Source organism: Gopherus evgoodei, chromosome 7 (assembly GCF_007399415.2).
Source record: "Gopherus evgoodei ecotype Sinaloan lineage chromosome 7, rGopEvg1_v1.p, whole genome shotgun sequence".
NCBI classification, from domain to species: Eukaryota; Metazoa; Chordata; order Testudines; family Testudinidae; genus Gopherus; species Gopherus evgoodei.
The window spans coordinates 100,386,667-100,406,938 of NC_044328.1; the positions used below are offsets into that span (position 1 = coordinate 100,386,667).

At 60.7% G+C, this 20,272-nt stretch overlaps 2 protein-coding genes across 3 annotated transcripts; both read left to right on the plus strand.

Annotated features, from left to right (window-relative positions):
• Nucleotides 1–4: 4 nt before the first annotated feature.
• Nucleotides 5–7,975, plus strand: GPR137 (G protein-coupled receptor 137). 2 transcript variants are annotated; one of them, XM_030568950.1, is made up of 8 exons: nt 5–1,784; nt 3,087–3,136; nt 3,828–4,053; nt 4,402–4,551; nt 4,989–5,117; nt 5,977–6,030; nt 6,803–6,909; nt 7,251–7,975. In XM_030568950.1, the coding sequence occupies exons 1-8, from the start codon at nt 1,419–1,421 to the stop codon at nt 7,414–7,416; spliced, it is 1,248 nt and encodes a 415-aa protein (XP_030424810.1). In that variant the 5' UTR covers nt 5–1,418; the 3' UTR covers nt 7,417–7,975. The 2 variants fall into 2 exon arrangements, with proteins under 2 accessions (XP_030424810.1, XP_030424811.1); XM_030568951.1 differs by lacking the exon at nt 5,977–6,030.
• A 2,164-nt stretch (nt 7,976–10,139) lies between these two features.
• Nucleotides 10,140–18,274, plus strand: LOC115655239 (rootletin-like). Its single transcript, XM_030570485.1, has 13 exons — nt 10,140–10,301; nt 10,578–10,774; nt 11,311–11,380; nt 11,923–12,070; nt 12,690–12,802; nt 13,710–13,823; nt 14,264–14,359; nt 14,520–14,634; nt 15,037–15,901; nt 16,259–16,391; nt 16,841–16,928; nt 17,328–17,474; nt 18,132–18,274. Exons 1-13 carry the CDS (start codon nt 10,140–10,142, stop codon nt 18,272–18,274), a joined length of 2,391 nt encoding a protein of 796 aa, XP_030426345.1.
• Nucleotides 18,275–20,272: the final 1,998 nt, after the last annotated feature.

Sequence of the window (20,272 nt, forward strand, 5' to 3'; positions counted from 1 at the left end):
CTGCACCAACCACCCCCTCAATCTTCCTGCCAGCGGGGTGACTGGGGTGTGGTCGCTGAGGGGGAGCATGGGGCGGTGGGGGGCACTGGGCTGGCGGTAGTGACATGGCGGGTGCAAAGGTTCTGGGGGCTGTTCGGGGTGCGGGGGCTCTGGGAGATGCAGGGCAGTGAAGTGGAGGCTTGGGGATATGGGGGGGCGCTTCATTTGCCCATAGCTAAGATGGCGGCAGGAAGTGGCCCCCTGTCCTACCTCGCTGCTCGTTCTCTATGGTCGGGACTCTTACGCCCCTTGCGCGGGGGGCGGGGCCGTCTCCTGCGTGGGGGTGGGAAGGTTACGCGCTTTGCGCAGCTAGTAGCTGCGGGCTGCTGTCATTGCTGCTGCCGCGACTGAGACCGGGGAACCCAGGCGTCCGGGGACTCTAGGCGGGGGTCTCTTAGCGGAGGGGGTGAGGGGACCCTGGCGTCGGAGAACCGGGGAGAGGGAAATGGGAGACCCAGAGTGGGGGGAGCGCTAGGGGACCCCCACATTCGGGGTACTGTGAGGACCCTTTGAAGAGGATACCGCATTGGGGTGGGTCGGGGGACCCAGGAGTCCGGGCACCTTCGTGCTGGGGCGCATCGCAGCGGGAGGGGACCCCCAGGCTGCGGGGAAGGAGTAGGGGACTCTGTAACCTGGAGCCCCTTGTGGGAAGGGGAGGGGGCAGAGAAGCCCCCGATAGAACTGGGAGGGTATTAGGGTTGGGGGCGTTCCCCTCACCTCTGGCAGGAGAATCCCCCCAACTGGGAATCAGGGCCCAAACCCTCCGTATCGCCCTCTGACTTTTGCCACCCCCAATCCTGCCATGAAGCAGCCTGAGCCTGCCGATCCCTCCCTGGCCTCTCCTACCCCAGGATTTTGCCTCTTCCTGTGGGGGAGGCTGTGATGCCCACAGCCGGTACTGCTGTTGGGGAACTGTTGGGGGGGTATCCAGGGTGGGCTGGAACCCCCCCTTCCCATACATCCACGGGAGCTGGTTCTCCCTCCCTACATGCTGGACTCAGCACTTCGGAAAAGGAATTGATCTTTGGACACACGCTGACCCCCGATAGCAGCAGTACCCCCAGCCTAGGGGACACTGCGTGCCCCCCCCCAGCCCTGGCAGCCCAAGACAAACAGATTTTCCCTCGGGAAATCCCCCAGGACAAGCTGTGCCCCCAGCAATAGAACCCCTCAGCCCAGGATAAACTGTTTCTTGTTGTAGTAGGGCATCCCCCCCTTGGCACCTCAAACCCTCTGTGTTACAATCCACATCCCCCTGGCACTTCTCTTTCTCCACACCAGCCTTGTTATATCCTCCTCCGGCTCTCAGGGGATGCCTCCCCTCATAGCCCTCTTCTAGTTGAGGCCCCCGCACTCTCCCCTCAAAGAGACAGCTGGGCATGGAGCAAGCTGCCAGCAACCTGACGGTGATTGTGCCAGCCCAGCGCCTGACGCCAGCTTTCCCTCCGGCGGTCAAGCTGGGGCTCACAGCGCTGTACACGGCACTGTATGCCCTGCTCTTCCTCTCAGTTTATGCCCAGCTGTGGCTGGTGCTGCTCTACCGGCACAAGAAGCTCAGCTATCAGACTGTCTTCCTCTTCCTCTGCCTGTTCTGGGCCACCCTCCGCACCACGCTCTTCTCCTTCTACTTCAAGAACACTCTCAAGGCGAACCAGCTGGGCCCCTTCCTCTACTGGCTGCTCTACTGCTGCCCCGTCTGCCTCCAGTTCTTCACCTTGACGCTCATGAACCTCTACTTTGCCCAGGTAATCAGGTGGAGGGGAGGGTGGCTTCACGGCTCAGCCCCCTGTAAGTAAAAGCCATCAACTTGGGTTTCCGCACACCTGACTTCACTCTTCCTTGCTTGGCACTTCCCAGAACTGGGGATGGAACTCAGGAGTCCTGACTCCCAACCCTTTCGCTAACTACTAAAGCCCCACTCATCTTCCAAAGCTGGGGACAGAACCCAGGAGTCTTGACTTCCAGCTCTAGCCCACTAGACCCAATTCCCCTCTCAGAGCTGAGGACAGAACCCAGTAGCCTCTGCCTGCTTTCTAACCCACTAATGCCCACTCCTTTCATATGCTGCTTGCATAAATATTTCTGGAGGTGCCCAGATACCCCAGTGATGGGTTCATAGGAGTGTCCAGACTCCAGAGCAGGAGTCAGCAACCTTTCAGAAGTGGGGTGCCAAGTCTTCATTCATTCACTCTAATTTAAGGTTTTGCGTGCCAGTCATACATTTTAACATTCTAAGAAGGTCTCTTTCTATAAGTCTATAATATATAACTAAACTATTGTTGTACTTAAAGTAAATAAGGTTTTTAAAATGTTTAAGAAGCTTTATTTAAAATTAAATAAAAAGCAGAGCCCCCCTAGACTGGTGGCCAGGACTCAGGCACTGTGAGTGCCACTGAAAATCAGCTCACGTGCTGCCTTCGGCACCCATGCCATAGATTGCCTACTCCTGCTCCAGAGAGTTGCATCCTGCTATGCTGAGTGCCTTGTCCCTGCCCCACCCCATGGAGAGGACTCCAACATGGGACAGAAGATCAGTTGGGGAAATATTTGGGGTGTAAGGGAAAAGGAGTGGAATGGAGGCAGGAGGTTGAGGAATGGGAAACAGGACCTTTCCCCTCTAGGGGGTGCTTGCACCAGTCTGTCCCCAGAAAGGGTGGGGAGGGGGGGACTGGCTTGGTGAGAGGTGTGGGGAATGAGATATGGGACCTTTCCCCTCTAATGAAATCCTGCCCTTAGTGGTGAGTCTTGTGAGGGAAAAACAGGCCCCAGCGTCCCAGCCTCTCTCCCTTTGCAGGGAGGGGCGGCACATGGGGGATTGCCCCTGTTGCTGCCGTGCCCCCAATTTTTGCTGCATCCCCTGCTGGCTCTGGTGCGTGCTGACTGCGGTTGGGTCTGGCTTGTTGGGGGAAGGGGGGCATGTTCTGTTTGTTGATGTTTTGCAACTCATCTCCCTTGGACTCTGCCTCCTCAGCCACACTGTGAGGGGCATGCGCTGGTGGAGAGGTGCCCATTAGGCTGTGACCCTAACTCTGCCCCCCCTTCCCTAGGTGGTGTTCAAGGCTAAAGCTAAGTACCACCCAAACATGACCAAAGGGCTGTGAGTATCTCTTCTCCCCCACTCTCAATATCCATGTGGTCACTTATAGCCCCTCCATGCCCCAAGCTGGGAATAGAACTCAGGGGTCCTGACACCCTCTCGCCCCACTGTAACCCACTACACCCCACTCCCCTTCCAGACCCAGGGACGAAACCCAGAAGTCACTCAGCTGAATTGGGGCCATCTCGCCCCCAGCCTGGCTCCGTGTCCCACATTCCCTGGTGCTGGTGGCTTTGGCCTAATGGGCATAGAGGCTCTGAGCCCACCCTTTTTCCCTGGGCAGGGCTGGAACAAAGGCTGGTGGGGGGAGTGGGATTGGGCTGGCTCCCTGCATGGGCACCATCTCCCCCCACCCCCAGCATCCTCTGAGGCAAGCAGCAAAGCTGCGTAGGGGATTGAGCTGGGGGGAAGGAGGGGGAAGCTGCAGAGATGGGGAGGGGAAGGGTTGGGAAACTGTGGTGGGGAGGGGATCTGGGGAGAGTGGGAAGGGCAGGGAACGGAGCAGGAGAGCTGCACTGAGTGGGGAAGAAGGATCTGGAGGGTAGGGAGAGCTGTCCAGAGGGATCGGGTAAGGACGGGGCAGCGGAGCTGAGGGGGAGTGGAAGGGACTGGCAGAGTAGATCTGCCCCCCAGGGCAGGAGGGGAGCAGTATGTCTCCAGGCTGATCCCCCAGTCTCAGTCTCTCCCACAGGCTGGCCGTGCGGGGGGCCTGCCTGGGCGCCAGCCTGCTCTTCCTGGCAGTGAATGTGGCCTGCGCTTTCGTGGTGCGGCTGGGGCGGGCCGAGCCCTGGGCCGTGGTGCTGACCCGTGTCCTCATCAACGACTCACTCTTCGTGCTGGGTGCTATCACCCTGGCGCTCTGTCTCTGCCTCGTGGCTCGTGGCTCACCAAGCACCAGCCTCTACCTGCAGGCCAAGGTGGGACAGACACATCCTTTTCATCTAGGGGGCACTGGCTCCAATCCAGTCCGAGAGCTGGGGCACTGGTTGGCCCAGGGGGGTTACGGATGGGATACTGGGCCCTTCACCTCTAGGGGGTGCTAGTTCCGATCTGACCCCAGGCTGTGGGGGACTGGCTGGACGGTGGAGGGGGTGGGTATGGAACATGGAGCTTCCCCCTAGGAGGTGCCATTTGGCACTGACCAGAGACCATGCTGCCTGGGTGGGGTTGCGGGGGCCCACGGGCCTGATGGAAATCCTGTGAGATTAGGTTCGGAAGGTTGGGTCACAGGAATGGTGCCTGCATCTGTCTCCCTCCCTCCCCAGGGCACCACAGTGTGCCAGACAGCAGCCATGGGTGGCACCATGGTGCTGCTGCACGCCAGCCGTGCCTGCTACAACCTGGTGGCCCTGGCGTTGAGCTCCCACACCCGGCTGGATTCCTTCGACTATGACTGGTACAATGTTTCGGACCAGGTCAGTGCAGATGGGAGGGACTTCCAGGAGGGGGTGGCACCAGTGGAGAGGCAGGTGGGCCTGCAAGGTGTTGTGGGGTAGAGATGGCGGGGCTAGGGGAGTGAGTGGCTCCAGAGGGCTGGGGGGGAAGGTGGGGGTGCATGTGGAGGGTCCTTAGGGGATGCTCCAGGATGTGGTAGAGGGGTGGCTGTGGTTCGGGGAGGTTAGGTCCCTAAGGGGGGGCTGCCCCTCCATGGGGACTGGTGTCTCTAGCTCTCTATTTGGGGGAGTTGGGCACAATCTCTCCCCCACTGTTTGCTCTCTGCTCTTGGGGGTGGGGGGGCAGCACCTCAGCCTTCTGCAGAGCCTCATTTTGGCTGGTGAAGATTTAGGGGGCACCTGGGGCTGGTGGCCAGACCCCCCAAAGGAATCTGAACTGTCTCCCCCCACCCCTCCAGGCAGATCTGATCACTGACCTGGGGGACCAAGGATATCTGATTTTCGGCCTCATCCTCTTTGTGTGGGAGCTGCTGCCAACTGCCCTGCTGGTGGGCTTCTTCCGGGTGCACCGCCCTCCCCAGGACCTGGTGAGTGGGGCAGTGGAAGCCCAGGATTGGGGGAATGGAGCAGGGCCTGCTGGGTTAATTTGGAGGGAATAACAGGATGCAGAGAATCAGAGATGTTTGCATGACCCTGGCACTGTGCAGCTCTAACCAAGGTTTAATTGGGGTTTTGAGTACAGGGACCTTGGTCTGCTCAGCCCCATGGCAGCCACCCCATTAAACACCCTCTGAACCTTGGATACCAGATAGAGATAAAGGAGGCGAATCAGTGAAAGCGTTTAAAATGTGAAGAGGCCAGACTTGTAACCCCAGCCCTTGTGCCAGTTTCTGGAAGGGCAGAACCCATCTGGCAGCCTCTGAGGTGCCAGTAAAGGTGTAATAACTGTCCCGTGGTGGGGAGCAGAAGTGAGTTCAGACAGGTTGGACTGGTGTCGTTGCTAAGATCCCACCCTGGTCCCTAGAAAACAAAACAAGACACACACAATAGGAAATTAAAACTCCCAGCCAAGTGAGGAACGTGGCCTTTCTGGAGCCGACGTTCACCTGCAGCCTCCCTGCTGGAGAAACACAGGCTGGGCACAGGGACCCCGCCACCCAGCTGCTCTGGGCTACTCAGGCCACTGCTTGAGCTGCCTCTTTGGTTGTAGGTGTATGGCAGTATTGCAAAATATGCAGCGTGGGCTTGCTAAGCCAGCCGCTCCTTAGACAGGAGGCATAAGGAGAGGGAGGGGAAAGAGAAGAAATAATGGAGGAGCGGGGAGAGGAAAAGGGCACCTGGGGTGGGGTGACAGTCTGTCTCCCAGGCGGTGTTTGGATTTAATAAAGCTGGTGAAGGTGTCATGTGGGTCCATCTTTGGCCCGGTCTGATGAGAGCATCTCCTAGGGTCAGGATGACAAAGGCCCAACGATGTCATGCTGGATCCGGAGGTCCCAGAAGATGGGGGAGCAGCCAGCCTCTTTTCCTGGTCTTCTGTCTCAGTTCCTGGATGTTATCAGCCAGTTTTTTGGACCCCAAAGTCTTTTCTCTGAAAGGACCCAGAAGGGGGTGAGGGGCAGGACAGTCCAGCCCCTCAGTATTTTGTCCACCAGCTAGGCTTAATTTCCAACACACCCATTTTGGTCCCTTGATTTCTGGGCCGACACGTCTCTTGTTTAGCAGCCCTTGCGTTAAATCCGTCGGCCTCCGGCTCCATTTGCTCCTTTCTCATCAGCATTTGCTGGCCCCGGCTCTTGTGACATGTTCTGAGGTTGCCCTCCCTTCTCGCAGTCTGGGTGGGTTTGCAGGCCCACTTGTTACGCCAGGCCGGGGAGGAGAAGGCGTGGCCTGCTGAGATGTCAGTTAGCAGCTCCTGGGGTTAGGAAGGGCCCCTCTACAAAGTACCTCCCAGAAATGGGGGATTCCCCAACCCCCTCCTCATGGCACAGCTGGGCTGGTGCAATATGGGGGATCCTCATCCTCTATGGAGCAGGAGCATTACAGCAGGTGGGGGAAATGTCTGATAAGTGGGGGGGGGCCCCCACAAGGTGTTGCAGTCCTCAGTCTGGTAGTGAGGGATCTACACACACATACCCTCACAGAACAGACCTTGTCCTGTGAGTCAGCCTGGTGGGTCGCAATCACCTGGGGAAGAGGGTGGGGAGCTGTGAAGAGAAACCTGGCCTCTCTCTCCAGTAACAGCCTGTTTCTTCTCTCCTCCACCCCGCATCAGAGTGCCAACCACATCATAAATGGGCAGCTTGGGGGCTCCCGTTCCTACTTCTTTGACCACCCCGGGCAATATGAAAACGAAGGCCCCCCTCGCAGGAAGGGAAGCAGGTAACCCCCCCTTGACCTTCCAGTCCCGAGCCCCTCCCCAGGGGAAGCAGCAGGTAATGCCTCCTAGGGAGAGAATAAATGTGTGGGGAGGGAGTCCACAGGGTCCTCCTCTCTCCATTGGGGTTTAAGGCCCCTGGAGGGGAACTAACCCCCAATGGGGTCTCACTGCTGGGGTGTTGGAGCACTGCATGCTGGGAGCTAACCCCTCTGGATTCATGCCTGCTGGGGCTCTGCATGGGGTGGGGCAGATAAGGGGGACCTTATTCTGGGGGGTGGGATGGGGGGATGGTACTCTGGGAGTGGATCCCCCACCTCATGTAACCCCCCCCTCTGCCTTGCAGCCTGGCAGGCCGACTGGGCAGCAGCAGTTGGTATGGAGCCATTGGCCGGACTGGGAGGGACCCGGACTGGCTGGGGGGGCAGCCCCCCACAACCCCCCTGCTCTTCTCCCAGGTCACTGTGCAGGCCAGTCACCACCACAGCCTCTACTCCACCCCACAGACCTAGATGCGCCCCCTGCACTCTGTGCGTCACAGGTGGACGCTGGTGAAATGGGGCCACGAGGACTCAATGGTGTGGAAGGTGGGGGGATGTGGAGGGATGAATTCTGAGTGCAGGAAGTGGAGGGGACCCAGCTCTGTGCACCCTCAAGCTGAACAACCCCCAACCAAACAGCGCCCCTCCCCATTGCACAGGGATGGCTCTGGCACCACCCCACGTGCTGCAGCCTCTGAGGGTGCAGGCCAGTTTGGGCAGGAATCCCAGTGTCCACCCGTGGGACAAAGGAAGAATGGACTGTCTCCTCCCCTTGCCGCTGAATGTGCTGGAGCATTGCATGTCGGGAGTTCCCCCTCTGGATTAGTGCCGGCAGCTGAACCATCCCTGGGGGGGTCACACTGTCGTGAGGTGCCAGACTATGGCTCAGGTGCCAGTTCATACCCTCCGATGCACGCCAGCTCCTGGCTCCTCCCAGAGCTCTCCCCAGCGCTGCCCTCCCACCCCAAAGCTTTGGTGCTGTCCTGTCCATCCGCCCCAGGCTCAATAAAAGGTTTGTGTTTGTGGCACAGCTTCTGTGTGTGGCTTTTTGTGCGGGAAGCCAGGACTCCTCGGTTCTGTTCCCAGTTCTTGGAGGGGAGTGGTGTCTAGTGGTTAGAGTGGGGTGGGGCTGGGAGCCAGGACTCCTGGGTTCTGTTCCCAGCTCTGCTACAGACTGCATGAGCTGCAGCAAGTAATTCCCGCCCCCCCGCTGGCACAAGCACTGTGTGCAATTGGGCTGCGTCTCTGCCCTCACTCCTTGGACTTTAAACCCTCAGTCTGATGGGGTTAATCAGCAACCTGCCCCCAGGTTGGCCCAGCATAGATGGTTGGGGTGAGGAAGAGAGCCATGTCCCGGCAACCCTCCCCGAGGGGGCTGGAGCTGCCTGTTGGTCTGGGAGGGGCATTGCCCCCAGAGCTGCTCCTGCCCCTCATCCTGCAGGAGTGGCATTGTCCCTCCTCCCCCGCGGGCAGGTGCTGTTACCCTGCCTGCCCCTGCTAATCCCTCCATAAGCTGATCCACCCGCGTGCTGCAGTTAGAGCCAGCTCAGCCAGGCGCAGGGGTTAGAGGTCACCGAGGACCAGCTCTTGTCCTAATTTCTTGGATTCTGAGGCAGGCTTTGCCCCAGACAGCTGGGTTCTCTGCCTGACTGAGGCCTTCCCCTTTCTCCATGTTTACCCTGCACACTTTGGCGATGCCTAGATCAATACAGTTGCAGCACTTGCAATGGGGGCTGGAACCCTGGACTACTGGCTTCTGTCTTGGCTCTCAGAGGGGAGAGGGTCATAACAGGCGTGCCTGGCCTTGATGTCTCGGAAAGCCCAAGCCCTCTGACCCTAGCTGAACAAACAGGCAGAGTTCCCTCAGCCTCCTTGACCTTGCCCATTGTTCCAGCAGCCTCTATAAAACCAGCTTCTCTTTACAACTGCTCCAGGCTGGCTTGCACGGAGGCTAACAAGGTCTAGCTGCTTCTGAGCATGGGTGGGGAGTGTGTTCTGCTGGGTTCAAGCAGGGGGCACTGGGAGGCAGGATGCCTGGGTTCCATTCTATGCTCTTGGATGAGGTGGGACAGCTGGTTGGAGTCATGCAATAAGAGCACAAGAGTGAAGGACAGGACGGGAAGGGAAACGTTTGCAAGGGAAACAGCTGAAGGGAGGGGGTGTGCTGGGGGCCTGGAATGGAGTCACCCATATGAAAAACAGCACTGACCCCCACCCTGCTCAACACCCCCCGTGGCCCAAGGACCTGCAGCCCAGAACCCCCCAATGAATGCCTGCCCCACTCCCTGTGGCCCAGCATCCTCCCCCTGCTCCGTTGCCCTGCACTGCCTGCCAAGCCCCTGCCCTGTTTCCTATTGCCCAGCAGCCGCCACCCTGCTCCCCATGACCCAGCACCCCCTGATGAGCCCTGCTCTGCTCCCTGGGGCCCAGCATCCCTCGCTGAACCCCTGCCCTACTCCCTGTGGCCCTGCACCCCCTGCCAAGCCCCTGCCCCGTTCCCTATTGCCCAGCACCCTCTGATGAGCCCTGCTCTGCTCCCTGCTGCCAGCAACCCTTGCCAAGCCCCCCCCCCCTGCTCCCTATGGCCCAGTGCACCCTACCGAGTCCTTCCGCCACTCCCTGCAGCCCAGCGCTCCCTGCCAAGCCCTGCCCCGCTCCCTGTGGCCCAGCACCCTCTGTCAAACCCCTGCCCTGCTCCCTGTGGCCCAATGCCCCCTCAACAAGCCCTGCCCTGCTCCCTGCAGCCCATCACCACCTGCTGAGCCCCTGCCCCACTCCCTGTGGCCCAGCGCACCCTACCGAGTCCTTCCGCCACTCACTGCAGCCCAGCGCTCTGCCGAACCCTGCCCCACTCCCTGTGGCCCAGCGGCCTTGGCTGAATCCTTGTCCTGCTCCTTGAGGCCCAGCACCCCCATCTCCCCACAAGCCTTGCTCCCTGTGGCCCAGTGCCCCCCACTGAGCCCGCTCCCTGCTCCTCAGTGCCCCCCGGCAAGCCCTATCCTGCTCTCTGCTCCCAGTGCCTGCTGACGAGCCCCCATGCCACTCCCTGTGGCCCAGCGCCCCCTAGTGCTCTGGCTCTCTCTGGGCTGTGATGCCTAATCCCTGCTAATCCCCGCTGAATCCCGGCAGTGTCTGTCCTTGGAGCAAGCAGCAGGGGCTGGAAGGGCCCAGCCCTGGGCAGGGAAGAGGGTGCCATGAGCTGGCCAGGTGAGGCTTGGCAGGAGGGGCTGCCAGCACGGGCACTGCAGGGGGTGAGGGAGCTAGAGCAGCGCCTGGAGTGGGCCAACAAGGAGCGGGTCCAGAAGCAGGCACAGCTGGACACACTGGAAGCTGCGCTACACAAGCAGAGGCAGAAGGTACTTGGGTGCCCCCCACACCCATCCCCACACTGATGGGGGGTGGCACCCAGGGAGGGCAGCCTGTGGCTCCTAGCAGGCCAAGCACCATTACAGCTGAGTCAGTGGTCATGCTGCAAGGCCCATTCGCCCATGCCCCCTGAGCCAGCCAGTTCTCCCTGCCCTGGGCCACAGCAGAGTTGGTGTCTCCATGCCCACCTCATGCCCCCACCTATGGGCTGTGCACTCTTGGGCCTCTCCCCCCGGCCTTGCACACTCACACCCCATCCCCTATAGCACGAGGAGGAGCGTGGCACATGGGTGCTGCTGGCTCGGGAGCGGCGAGACCTGGCTGAGGCCTGCGAGCGGCTGGAGTGCGGGCGCCAGCAACTGAGCCGGGAGCTCCAGGCCAAGGGGGCGCAGCTGAACCAGCTGGAGAGGCAGCTGGGCCGGGCTGCCCAGCGCATTGAGGAGCTGGAGGAGGAGCTGCGGAGGTATCTGCCGGGGGATGGGGATGTCAGCAGGACAATGAGGGGTGTTAGAGGGCTGTGGTGCCGGGCACTGCCTGAGACAGGAGAGGGAACAGCACTAAGTGGGGTGCTGCCCAGGAGCAGTGGAGGAAGTTCCCGGGGGTATCTGGAGGTCAGGGTTGAGGGGTGCCCAAGGGAAGGTGAGGGGATGTGTGGGTGCAGTAGGGGATATTGTTGGGGTAGAGATGGTAGATCGGGGGGGTAAGGGGTGCTGCCTGGGGAAAGGTGAGGGAATCTGGGAGGTACATTGTTGGGATAGTGGTGGCAGGATCAGGGGGCAGAGTAAGAGTGTGGAGGGTGGTGGCCAGGGGACGATGAGGGGCACCAAAGGGAGTGGTTTGTGGTGTTGGGGTGGGAGAGCACTGCGGGGTGGTGGATGGGGTTGAGTGGACCAGAGTTGGAGCGAGGTGCACCGGGGGAGTGATGGGGATGGGGGGCTCTGGGGCTGGGTATGAGGTGGCACCTGGCAAGCAGCACTAATCTCTCTGGGATCCCCCCAGGTGCCAGGCAGAGCTGGATAACCTGCACTCAAGCACCCCCCTGACCCATTGCTGCCCCCCCCAGATGAAGGTGAGGAGGGCAGGAGAGAGGGGGGCTCATTCCTGTCCCAGGCTGATGGGGGCTAGAGCTTGTTGCAGACTGTTGAGGAGGGGACTGGGGGGGCAGTCTGACCCCCTTGGGGAGCTGGTCATCTGCCCTGCAGAGCTGACCAGGTCTGTCTCCTCACAGGGGTTGAGCTGGGCATTTGGGAGCAAAACCCCAGACTAGAGAACAGACCCCGAACACCCAGCATGAGAGTGAGTCCAGAGAGTGCCCCTCAACCCCGACCTCCAGCCCCCAGCATCCCACCCCAGGCTCCCCCACCTCCAGCTCTGCCACTGTCCCTCAATCCTGACTCCCAGCCTCCGGTTATCCCAGCCCCAGGCTCCCCCACCCCAGCTCTGCCAATGCCTCTCAGTCCCAGCCTGCAGTCCCCTGTTATCCCAGGCCTGGGTTCTCCCACCTGTATCTGCTTGTGCCCCTCATTCCTGAGCTGCAGCCTCTGCCCCATACAACTGAGGTGCATTTAGTAAAAGCCTGTATTCCTCACCCCCTTATCTCCCCTTCTCCAGTTGCAGCCCATCAGCTCCACATTGGGGGAGAAGCCACTCATGCATCGAGAGGCTGCCTGGCACAGTGTCCCTCCTGGGGGCCCTGCCCCCCCAGAGAACAGTCAGGGGATCCCATCCCCTGGGGAGGAACATAGAGAGGAGAATGCAGGTAAAACTCCAATGAGGTTGGGAGAGACACTGGGGCGGGGGGGAGGGGGTTAATGTCTTCATGCCCAACCTAGCTATGGCAGTTTCTCCTTCTGAGCAGGTCACCCAGCCCCCAAACTTGATCCTGCCCTCCCTATAGTGGGGATCTGGATGGGTCCTGGGAAGGGCTGGTCCAGGAGAGCGGCTTTAGTGGGAACCCCACTGTTCTCACCCCTGAGATCCAGGCTGATCTCCTGTTCCTGGGAGTGAAGCGTTCTGGGTAACTTGGTTACACTGGGGCTGGTGTCCGACCTGGGGGGATTGCAGAGAGCTGGTTGAGGACTGTGGGGGGAGCTGAGCTCAAGACCTTCACAGGAGTGGGGAGGGTGCTGTGTCCAGGGTCTGCACAGGAGAGAACTGGGGCTGCTGTCCAGCGGTGGCTGGGGTGGGGGATGAGCCAAGGGCAGCGGGGGTGGAGGGGTGTGCGGAGCTAGATGCAAGGACTGTGGGGTCCAGCCCATCCTTGGTGCCAGTGGTGGAAGCCCATATGGCTCATGATGGTGGAGGAGAGCGGGAGGCCAATGGCCCCAGGCCATTGAGGGCAGCATTGCTGTTTCTCACCCCTACCCTCTCCCCTGCAGGGCTGGGGCATGGCCCCCCTGGCATGGAGACCTGGGAGTTGAGGGGGGGACTGCAGTCAGTGCAGCGGGAGTTGGCCCAGTGCACAGAGCAACGGGACCAGGCAGTCACTAAGGTGAGCATGGGAGAGATGAGAGGGAAAATGGGTTAGCCTCAGACTGGGTGGGAAGGGCCACCTGGGGGCTCATGTAACTTCTGCAGAGTGCAGTACCGCCTGCTGCCACATGGGCAGGGGGCGCATAGAGATGCTGCAGGGTGCAGTACTGCCTGCTGCTCTTGGGTGGGCATGGAGCCGCTGTTGCAGGGTGCAGTACCGCCTGCTGTCACGAGGTGGGGCTCTAGTCCTTGGAGCCCAGGGACTGCAGCGGTCTGTAGGGGGAGCCCTAGAGGAGAGGATGCAGGTTTCAGTGGCGCTATGCAGGCCCTCTCAGAGATGCAGAGAGGCCCCTAGCCATAATAAAAATAAAAAATGATGACACATGGTCTAATCTTGTCCCATCAGAACAGATTTTATTAATATTTATGAACATTTTTAACTCTTTAATATGACAAAATCTATATCAGTTAACAACAAAAATAATATGTCTTTTATCAAATCACATCTCTTATTTGCTTAAATCTGCAGCTCTAAGCTGAGGGAGTCGGTCACATTTCGGTCCGATAGGGATGCACATAAAAACAAGTTGTGAAACTTATCAAATACCAGAAAATTAACAAGTGTCTAAATTTGAGGCCCTCTTTGAGCTTGAGGCTCAGGCCAAATGGCCCTCCTGGTCCCCCCTCTGATTGGCCCTGGCGCTATGAGGCAGCCCCAGAGGGGAGGGGGAGGGATCACACCCACTCATATTCCTTTTGCAGATCCCATTCCCCCCCGCCCCCCAGCTGTGGTGAACAAGCAGGACACACAGGACTGGCACCTCTGGAGGGGTTGGGTGAGGGATGTAGCCCTTGGGGTGTCTGTTGGTTCTCCATGGAGCCACTGGAGGGCTTGCCCAAGTCTAACATGTTGTTGCCCCCCCCAGGTGCGTGCCCTGGAACGGCGGGTGCAGCAGCTGTTGGAGGAGCTGAGGGGCCAGAGGCAGAGAGCAGGGGCCATGCAGCGATGCCTGGAGCAGCAGGAGAAGGAGCACCGGCAGGTGGGAGAACCTGTGCTGTGCAGCCCACCCCCTGCTACCTCCTTCTGCAGCACAATCCCCCCAACTTGGCACAACCCCCTCCCCTGGGCCCCAGTCCCCACCTCACAGTCCGTCCCTCACACCCAGCACAGCCCCTCTTTCCCAACAGTACCCTGCCACCCTCTTCCCCTCCCTTCAGCCCCTGACCCCGCTGCACGAATCCCCCCCGTGTGCAACAGCCCCCACACTGCTGTGACCGGCCACTCCCCCCACACCCAAGTGCTTCCGGAGCCCAGAACAGCCTTACAAGGGGGCCCGAAAGGACTGTGTTGCACTCAACTAGGGCTGGGGTCCCACTAGGCTGAGCCCCCTGTTCAACACAGGAGGCCGCTCGGATCCCCTCTACCCCCCACTCGGGCCTCCGGCAGTTGTCATGGTGCATATCACCCCGTCTGTTGCAGGAGCTGGCGGAGCTGGAGTGGCACCATCGGGAAGCGCTGGAGCAGCAGGGTACCTGGTTGGACATTCCTGTGCCCCCCCACCACCCACCAAACAAGGTGAGAGAGGTGTCGGTGCCAAGGGGCAGAAGGGACCATATAATGGGCGAATGGACCCAGCACCTCGTGGAGGGGAAGAGCCTATATCCCATTTCCCTCTGAGCCAGCCAGGCTCCTGCTCTGTAAGAGCCCACATCACTCATACACCTGTCTTCAGCAGGGCCTGGGGGGATCAGAGCAGGAGCGGCGCCACCCAGGCTGTGGCCAGCGCAGTCTCAGCAGCTTCCGGCAGGAACGGGCACCCGAGAAACGAGGGGCAGCTGGGAAGGTCAGAGGTGAGACGGGAGAATGGGGTCAGGGTGAGGCTGGGGAGGGGAAGACAGGGCCTGGGGGAAGCAGGGGTCAGAGATGGGGAGAGGAGGGGATGCTGAAAGGGGGGCAGTGGACAAGGTTGGGTGTTTGGCCCTCTGGGTTTGGGGGTCAAGCCCGGGGCTGTGGCGGGGATGAGGGCCCTGCAGAGAAGTAGGTGTATGGGGGTGGGAGGGGTGGTATGGTGTTTGTGGGTATGGGGGTTATAAAGGGGTGCTGGGTGTGTGTCTCAGAGACTATGGGGGGGCCTCAGGGGAAGTCTGGGGGTCTCTCTGTACCCTGCACCAGCCCAACGTGGGTCCAGGGGAGCCCCCTGGCATCATGTCCCCCTAACTGCTCTCTCTCTGCTCTGTTTGCCTGCCCATCAGGTTCCTCACCACAGGGTCCCCGAGTTGTGGGCAGGCTGGTGCCCAGTGGGGAGCGGGGCCAGGAGCCGGAGTCCCCCACAGAGCTGCAGGCCCTGAGGGCTGAGGTTTTGGGGCTGCGCCGGCGCCTGGCTGCCTTTGAGAGCCTGCGCAAGGGGCTGCTGGAAACCTGCTGGCAGCTGCGTCAAGGCACCCGGGACCTGACTGGGGAGCGCCGGGCACTGGCTGAGATGCCACTGGCTCATGATGCTGCCATTCAGCACAAGGAAGAGGCGGAGGAGCTGCAGGGAGCACCAGGGCCCGGCCTGGCCAAAGGGAATGGGGGGGAACTGCAGGCCCTGGCTGTAGAGTCAGAGGCTCAGGTCTGGGGGGCACCAGGGCCTGGCCTGGCTGAGGGGGATGCTCAGGAGGTGGGGGAGCTGCAGGTGCTGCGGGGGGAGTTGAGGGCCCTGGCCCTGGGCAAGGCTGAGGCAGAGGCTCAGGCTGCCCAGGCCCAGGAGCGGCTGCGGCGGCTCCAGGAGACGCTGGGGTTGCAGACAGAGCGGCTGGCACTGGCCTGTGAGGCTCAGAGCCAGCATGTGGCAGAGCTGCTGACCGAGGGGCACGAGCGGGAGCAAGAGCTGGAGCGCCTGGGCCAGGCGCTGCGGGAGGCGGGACGGGTCCGTGAGCTACTGGAGGCTGAGGTGGGGCGGCTGCAGGTGCTGCTGGGTGTGGACACACCTCCCACTGGTTCCCCTGAGCCGCCCCCCAATGCCCCAAAGCCCGGCCCTGCTGAGCCGCCCCCCACAGCCCCAGAGCCCGGCCCCGCCGAGCCGCCCCCCACAGCCCCAGAGCCCGGCCCCGCCGAGCCGCCCCCCACAGCCCCAGAGCCCGGCCCCGCCGAGCTGCCCCCCACAGCCCCAGAGCCCGGCCCCGCCGAGCTGCCCCCCACAGTCCCAGAGCCCGGCCCCGCTGAGCCGCCCACCACAGTCCCAGAGCCCGGCCCCGCTGAGCCACCCACCACAGTCCCAGAGCCTAGCCTGCCTGAGCTGCCCCCCACAACCCCAGAGCCCAGCCCCACCGAGCCGCCCCCCGCAGCCCCAGAGACCGACCCCACTGAGCTGCCCTCCACAGTCCCAGAGCCCGGCTCCACCGAGCCGCCCCCCACAGCCCCAGAGCCTGGCCCCCCCAGTTTGGCCTCTCCCACCCCTGCTGAGCTGCCCATTCCCCTGGAGTTGCCACTCAGTGCCCTGGAGTTGGCTGTGGTTAGCAGGATGTGGCTGGCGAGGAAGCAGGCGTGGCACAGTGCGCGGGCACCGCTGCAGAATATCCTGTGGGAGCTACAGAAGCTGGCAGGCCAGGCTGGATTGCAGGAGCAGGTGAGTGAGCTTGGGGGAGGGCAGTTCCCCCAGTTCCCTCCACCCCATGCACCCTCGACAGACCTGCCTGACCCGGGGCTTCCTTGCCCCATACCCCCCAGCTCATATCCCAGGGCTCCAGTGCCAGACTGGGGGCTCCCCTGCCAAACCCAGGGTTCCCCTGCCCCATTCCCCCCAAACTTGGGTTCCCACACCCCCAACACATGACTACCCCACACCTTCCAAAACACCCTTACTCTTCATACACCACACCCCACCCCACCCCCTCCACCTTCCCTCTGAGCCATCTGTCATCAGTGTCCTCCATCTTGGACCAAACTGGTCTCGGTGGGGTCTTCTTCACTCCTTTGCCCCAGAGTCAGGCTGAGGTTGTCTGCGGCTGAACCCTGCTCTCACTGGGGTAACAGGATCTGTTTCCTTTCTCTTTCCCCACCCCTGTCTCTTCCCAGCTGGAGGAGGCGCTTTCCCATCTGCTGCAGGAGAATCAGGCCCTGCGGGCTGAGCTGGCACTGTGGCAATCCCACACTCGAGAGGAATGTACCACACCTGCCACTGGAGACAGACAACACCAGGGGACCTCAGCCACCCCCGCTCCAGTGCCCCTAGGGGATAGAAGCCAGGGGGACCTTACTTATGGTAAGGAGGGGGGGACATGGAGCTTTGGCTCGATTTGGGCAGTGAGATCAGGACTTTTGCCCGTGGCTCTGCAAGGGAAGGGGGCTGGGCATCAATGGGGTGCACGGCCTTTTGGGAGGAAGGGTAGCACCTGCCTGCAGGTCCAGGGGAGGGGGCTGGGCCGTTATTGGAATCATGTGGAGAGAGAGTCTCGGGTATTTGGGGAGGGTGATTGGAGAAAGGGGGATCATGGCTGGAGGCCAGGCATTGGAGGGTCATGGGAGCAGACCCCTAACTTGTGTCCCTGTCTCTCTTTCTCAGTTCTCCAGACTGCCTGGCTGGGGGTGCGGGATGCCCAGACCCAGACAGAGGGGCCAGCACGGGGCAGGCGCCACAGGGAGCTCATCTCGGCGGCCTTCGACCACACTCAGTATGAGCCCTATGGGCTGCCTGAGGTCGTCATGAAAGGTGCGTGGTGGGCGGCTGCACCAGGCACATGGTGCAGGCACTGCCCATGTCTGGGGGTGCTGAGATGTGGAAGGCAGTTCAGGGAGTTATGGGATGAGCAGCATTTGAGGGGCACTCTGGGGCAGGTTATGGGGCACAGGGGTTCAGGGAGGAGGTATGGGGCAGGGGAGCGGCAGACTGAGGGGGGTATGGAGTGGAGGGGATTCTGGGGGAGATACAGAGCAGAGGGGTACAGGGCAGGGGAAGCCCCAGTGTGAGAGGGTTAGTGCAAGGAGAGTGGGGGGAGGCATCCTAGATTGTGCCTACGTGAGAGTCCCATACACCCCTCGCCACCTGCAGCCAGTGGCCTTGTGCCCAGACTCAGCTAGGAATTCTCTTCTCCCCCTCCCCCCAGTTGATTTTCCATCCGGCTCAGCAGCTCTGAGCTCTGCAAGGAGGGGCAGGGGTGCAGTACTGATTCTGGCTCTGATCCCTCTCCAGGCAGCTGCCCTTCCCCCAGTAGGGCACTGGAGTGAGAGTGGGGGGAGCCCCCTAGCAGTGCTCCCAGCCCCCAGGCAGTGAGAGATTGGGACCCAGGTGTCCGGGATGGGAGATCACCCCTAGCAGAGCCCAGCCCCCACATGTTAGCCCCAATCTCACTCTGTGCCCCACTCACAGGTTTTGCCGACATCCCCTCCGGCCCCTCCTGCCCCTATGTCCTTCGGAGGGGGCTCCTGGGCAGTACCCCCTTGGCCCAGCTGGCACCCAAAGCTGAGCCAGAGGAGGATCCCGCTGAACCTGATATGGGCACCAGCATCTGAGAGCATCTACGCTGCTGGGTGAGCAACCCCTGTATGCATCCTTGAGCTCCACCCCAGAGGCAGCTGCATCTTTGCACTGGGGGCAGCGAGATGATAATTTCTGTGTTTCACATTATTTTCCATTCTCTTTCCAGCCTGGATGGCAGAAATGTTCCCCCCCACCCCAGCTACAAAGATCCCTGATGTTGCCTGGAGCTCCCCAGCTGCTATGTGGCACTTTATGGCTGAGAAGGGAAGTCCTTCTCCCCTTCCCTCCACAGATGGACATGTGTAACCCTCTGGGATTTATTTTACAACCTGGCTTCCTTAAGGTGCTAAAAATTGTGGGTGCTACAGCTCAGTGGGCTGACAGCTGCTCAATGCCCCACTCCCTGCACACAAGGAATGGGGGGGCTCAATTAATGGGGTTAATTGGAATCTCTGCCCCCCACACACACACAGACACACAGCTTGAAGGGAATTAAGCCCTCTATTCATGGCTCAGGGAATCAAAGGGCGGGTTGTGTCCACCCACCCAAACTTTGGAGGAGCTGCTATGTTGAGTCACCCCCCCCCCGAGAGGGGCTCAGCAGAAGTTCCTCAAAGAGAGGGGGTGCAGCACAGGGAGTCTTTCCCCCCACACACCCGCCCCAGCTCTGGGGTTTATATGTAACTCTGTCTCCCCCAGCCCCAATAAAGTTCCTTGCCTCAGCTTCAGGCAGGTCCTGCCTGCTTCTTTCCAGCTTGGGGGTCTGGCAGCTGCATTGCTCCCAAGCTAGTCTGGGCTGCAGACACCCCCCTCCTGTGCAGGTCTCCAGCACTTCAGGGTGAAAGAATGTTACAGTAGCCCCCCACACACACACACACAGAACCCAGGCAACTGCAGGCAGAGGGACAGTAGTGCCCCCACCCCATTCTGCAGGGGGGGGGAAATGGGCTCAGAGAGGGGACATGGAGCAGCTGAGACTTGAACCCAGGAGTCCTGCCCCCTCCTCTGGGGCCAGGGAGGGAGCAGTGTGGGGAGGCTTTGGGAGTTGCACCATCCTAGGGAAGGGGAACCGCTCTATCCTAAAAAATCATCCCAGAATCCCATGGCAAAAGGATGTGTCCCCACCTCTGTCCCCCTGGGTATCCTGTGCTGGTACCAGCCTGTCCCCTCTCTGTGCACTGCTCCCCTCCATGATCTCCCCTCAAAAAGGGTTAAAAGCCCCTCCCCCCCAATCTGCAGCTCCTGCAGCCTGAGGCTCTGGCTCCCTCTGGCTGTGACTGGGCAGAGGTGGGGAGGCTCCTGGCAGCTGGGGGCCAACAGGGGTGGGGTGGCGGGAGACAGGCCAGCAGCTGCCCCATCCTGGGAGGGGAGGAGTGAGGCAGGAGGGTGCACCTGTCTGCCGGATCCTAGTGCAGGGAGGAGCTGCTGCTGCTGCTGCTGCTGCTAGCGAGTGAGTGATGCAGGGGGAGGGGGGATGCTGGGGCGGGTACCACTCTATCCATCCCTTCCCCTGGAACTCTGTGCCCCACTGCCCACACTGGGCAGTGTGATGGAGGCTGGGGGACCAACTGGGCTGAGCGGCAGTGGCTTTATCTGGAGTGTGTCAAATGTGTAAGAGAGATGTGTGTGTGTGTGTGTGTGTGTGTGTGTGTGTGTGTGTGTGTGTGTGTGTGTGTGAGACTGTATGACATGTCAGACAGCCGGGGATGCGTGTGAGATGGGGTGGGATAGTGTGTGTGATACAATGTGTGATGTTGTGTGAGACAGTCCAAGTATGAGTCTGAGATACAGACATGAGACGGGATGTGTGTGAGATGGGGTGTGACTGTGTGAGCTACAGTGTGTGACAGGGTGTGTGAGACAGTTTGTGTATGAGACATAGACATGGGGATCCATGTGAGATGGGGTGAAACGTGTGTGAGAGATACATGTGGTGTGTGAGAGAGTCTATCCATGTACAGGAGACAGACATGGAGATGGGCTGGGACAGTGTTTGTGTGAGATAGAATGTGTGATGCTGTGTGAGACAG

What these genes read in the sequence shown, in the direction of transcription:
- GPR137 (XM_030568950.1), top strand. Translation starts at nt 1,419, where the DNA reads ATGGAGCAAGCTGCCAGCAACCTGACGGTGATTGTGCCAGCCCAGCGC. An exon ending in GGTACAATGTTTCGGACCAG is followed by an intron (nt 4,552 to 4,988) that starts GTCAGTGCAGAT and finishes CCACCCCTCCAG; the next exon opens with GCAGATCTGATCACTGACCT. An exon ending in ACCGCCCTCCCCAGGACCTG is followed by an intron (nt 5,118 to 5,976) that starts GTGAGTGGGGCA and finishes AGCATCTCCTAG; the next exon opens with GGTCAGGATGACAAAGGCCC.
- LOC115655239 (XM_030570485.1), top strand. Translation starts at nt 10,140, where the DNA reads ATGAGCTGGCCAGGTGAGGCTTGGCAGGAGGGGCTGCCAGCACGGGCA. An exon ending in ATCCCACACTCGAGAGGAAT is followed by an intron (nt 16,929 to 17,327) that starts GTACCACACCTG and finishes TCTCTTTCTCAG; the next exon opens with TTCTCCAGACTGCCTGGCTG. An exon ending in GCCTGAGGTCGTCATGAAAG is followed by an intron (nt 17,475 to 18,131) that starts GTGCGTGGTGGG and finishes CCCCACTCACAG; the next exon opens with GTTTTGCCGACATCCCCTCC.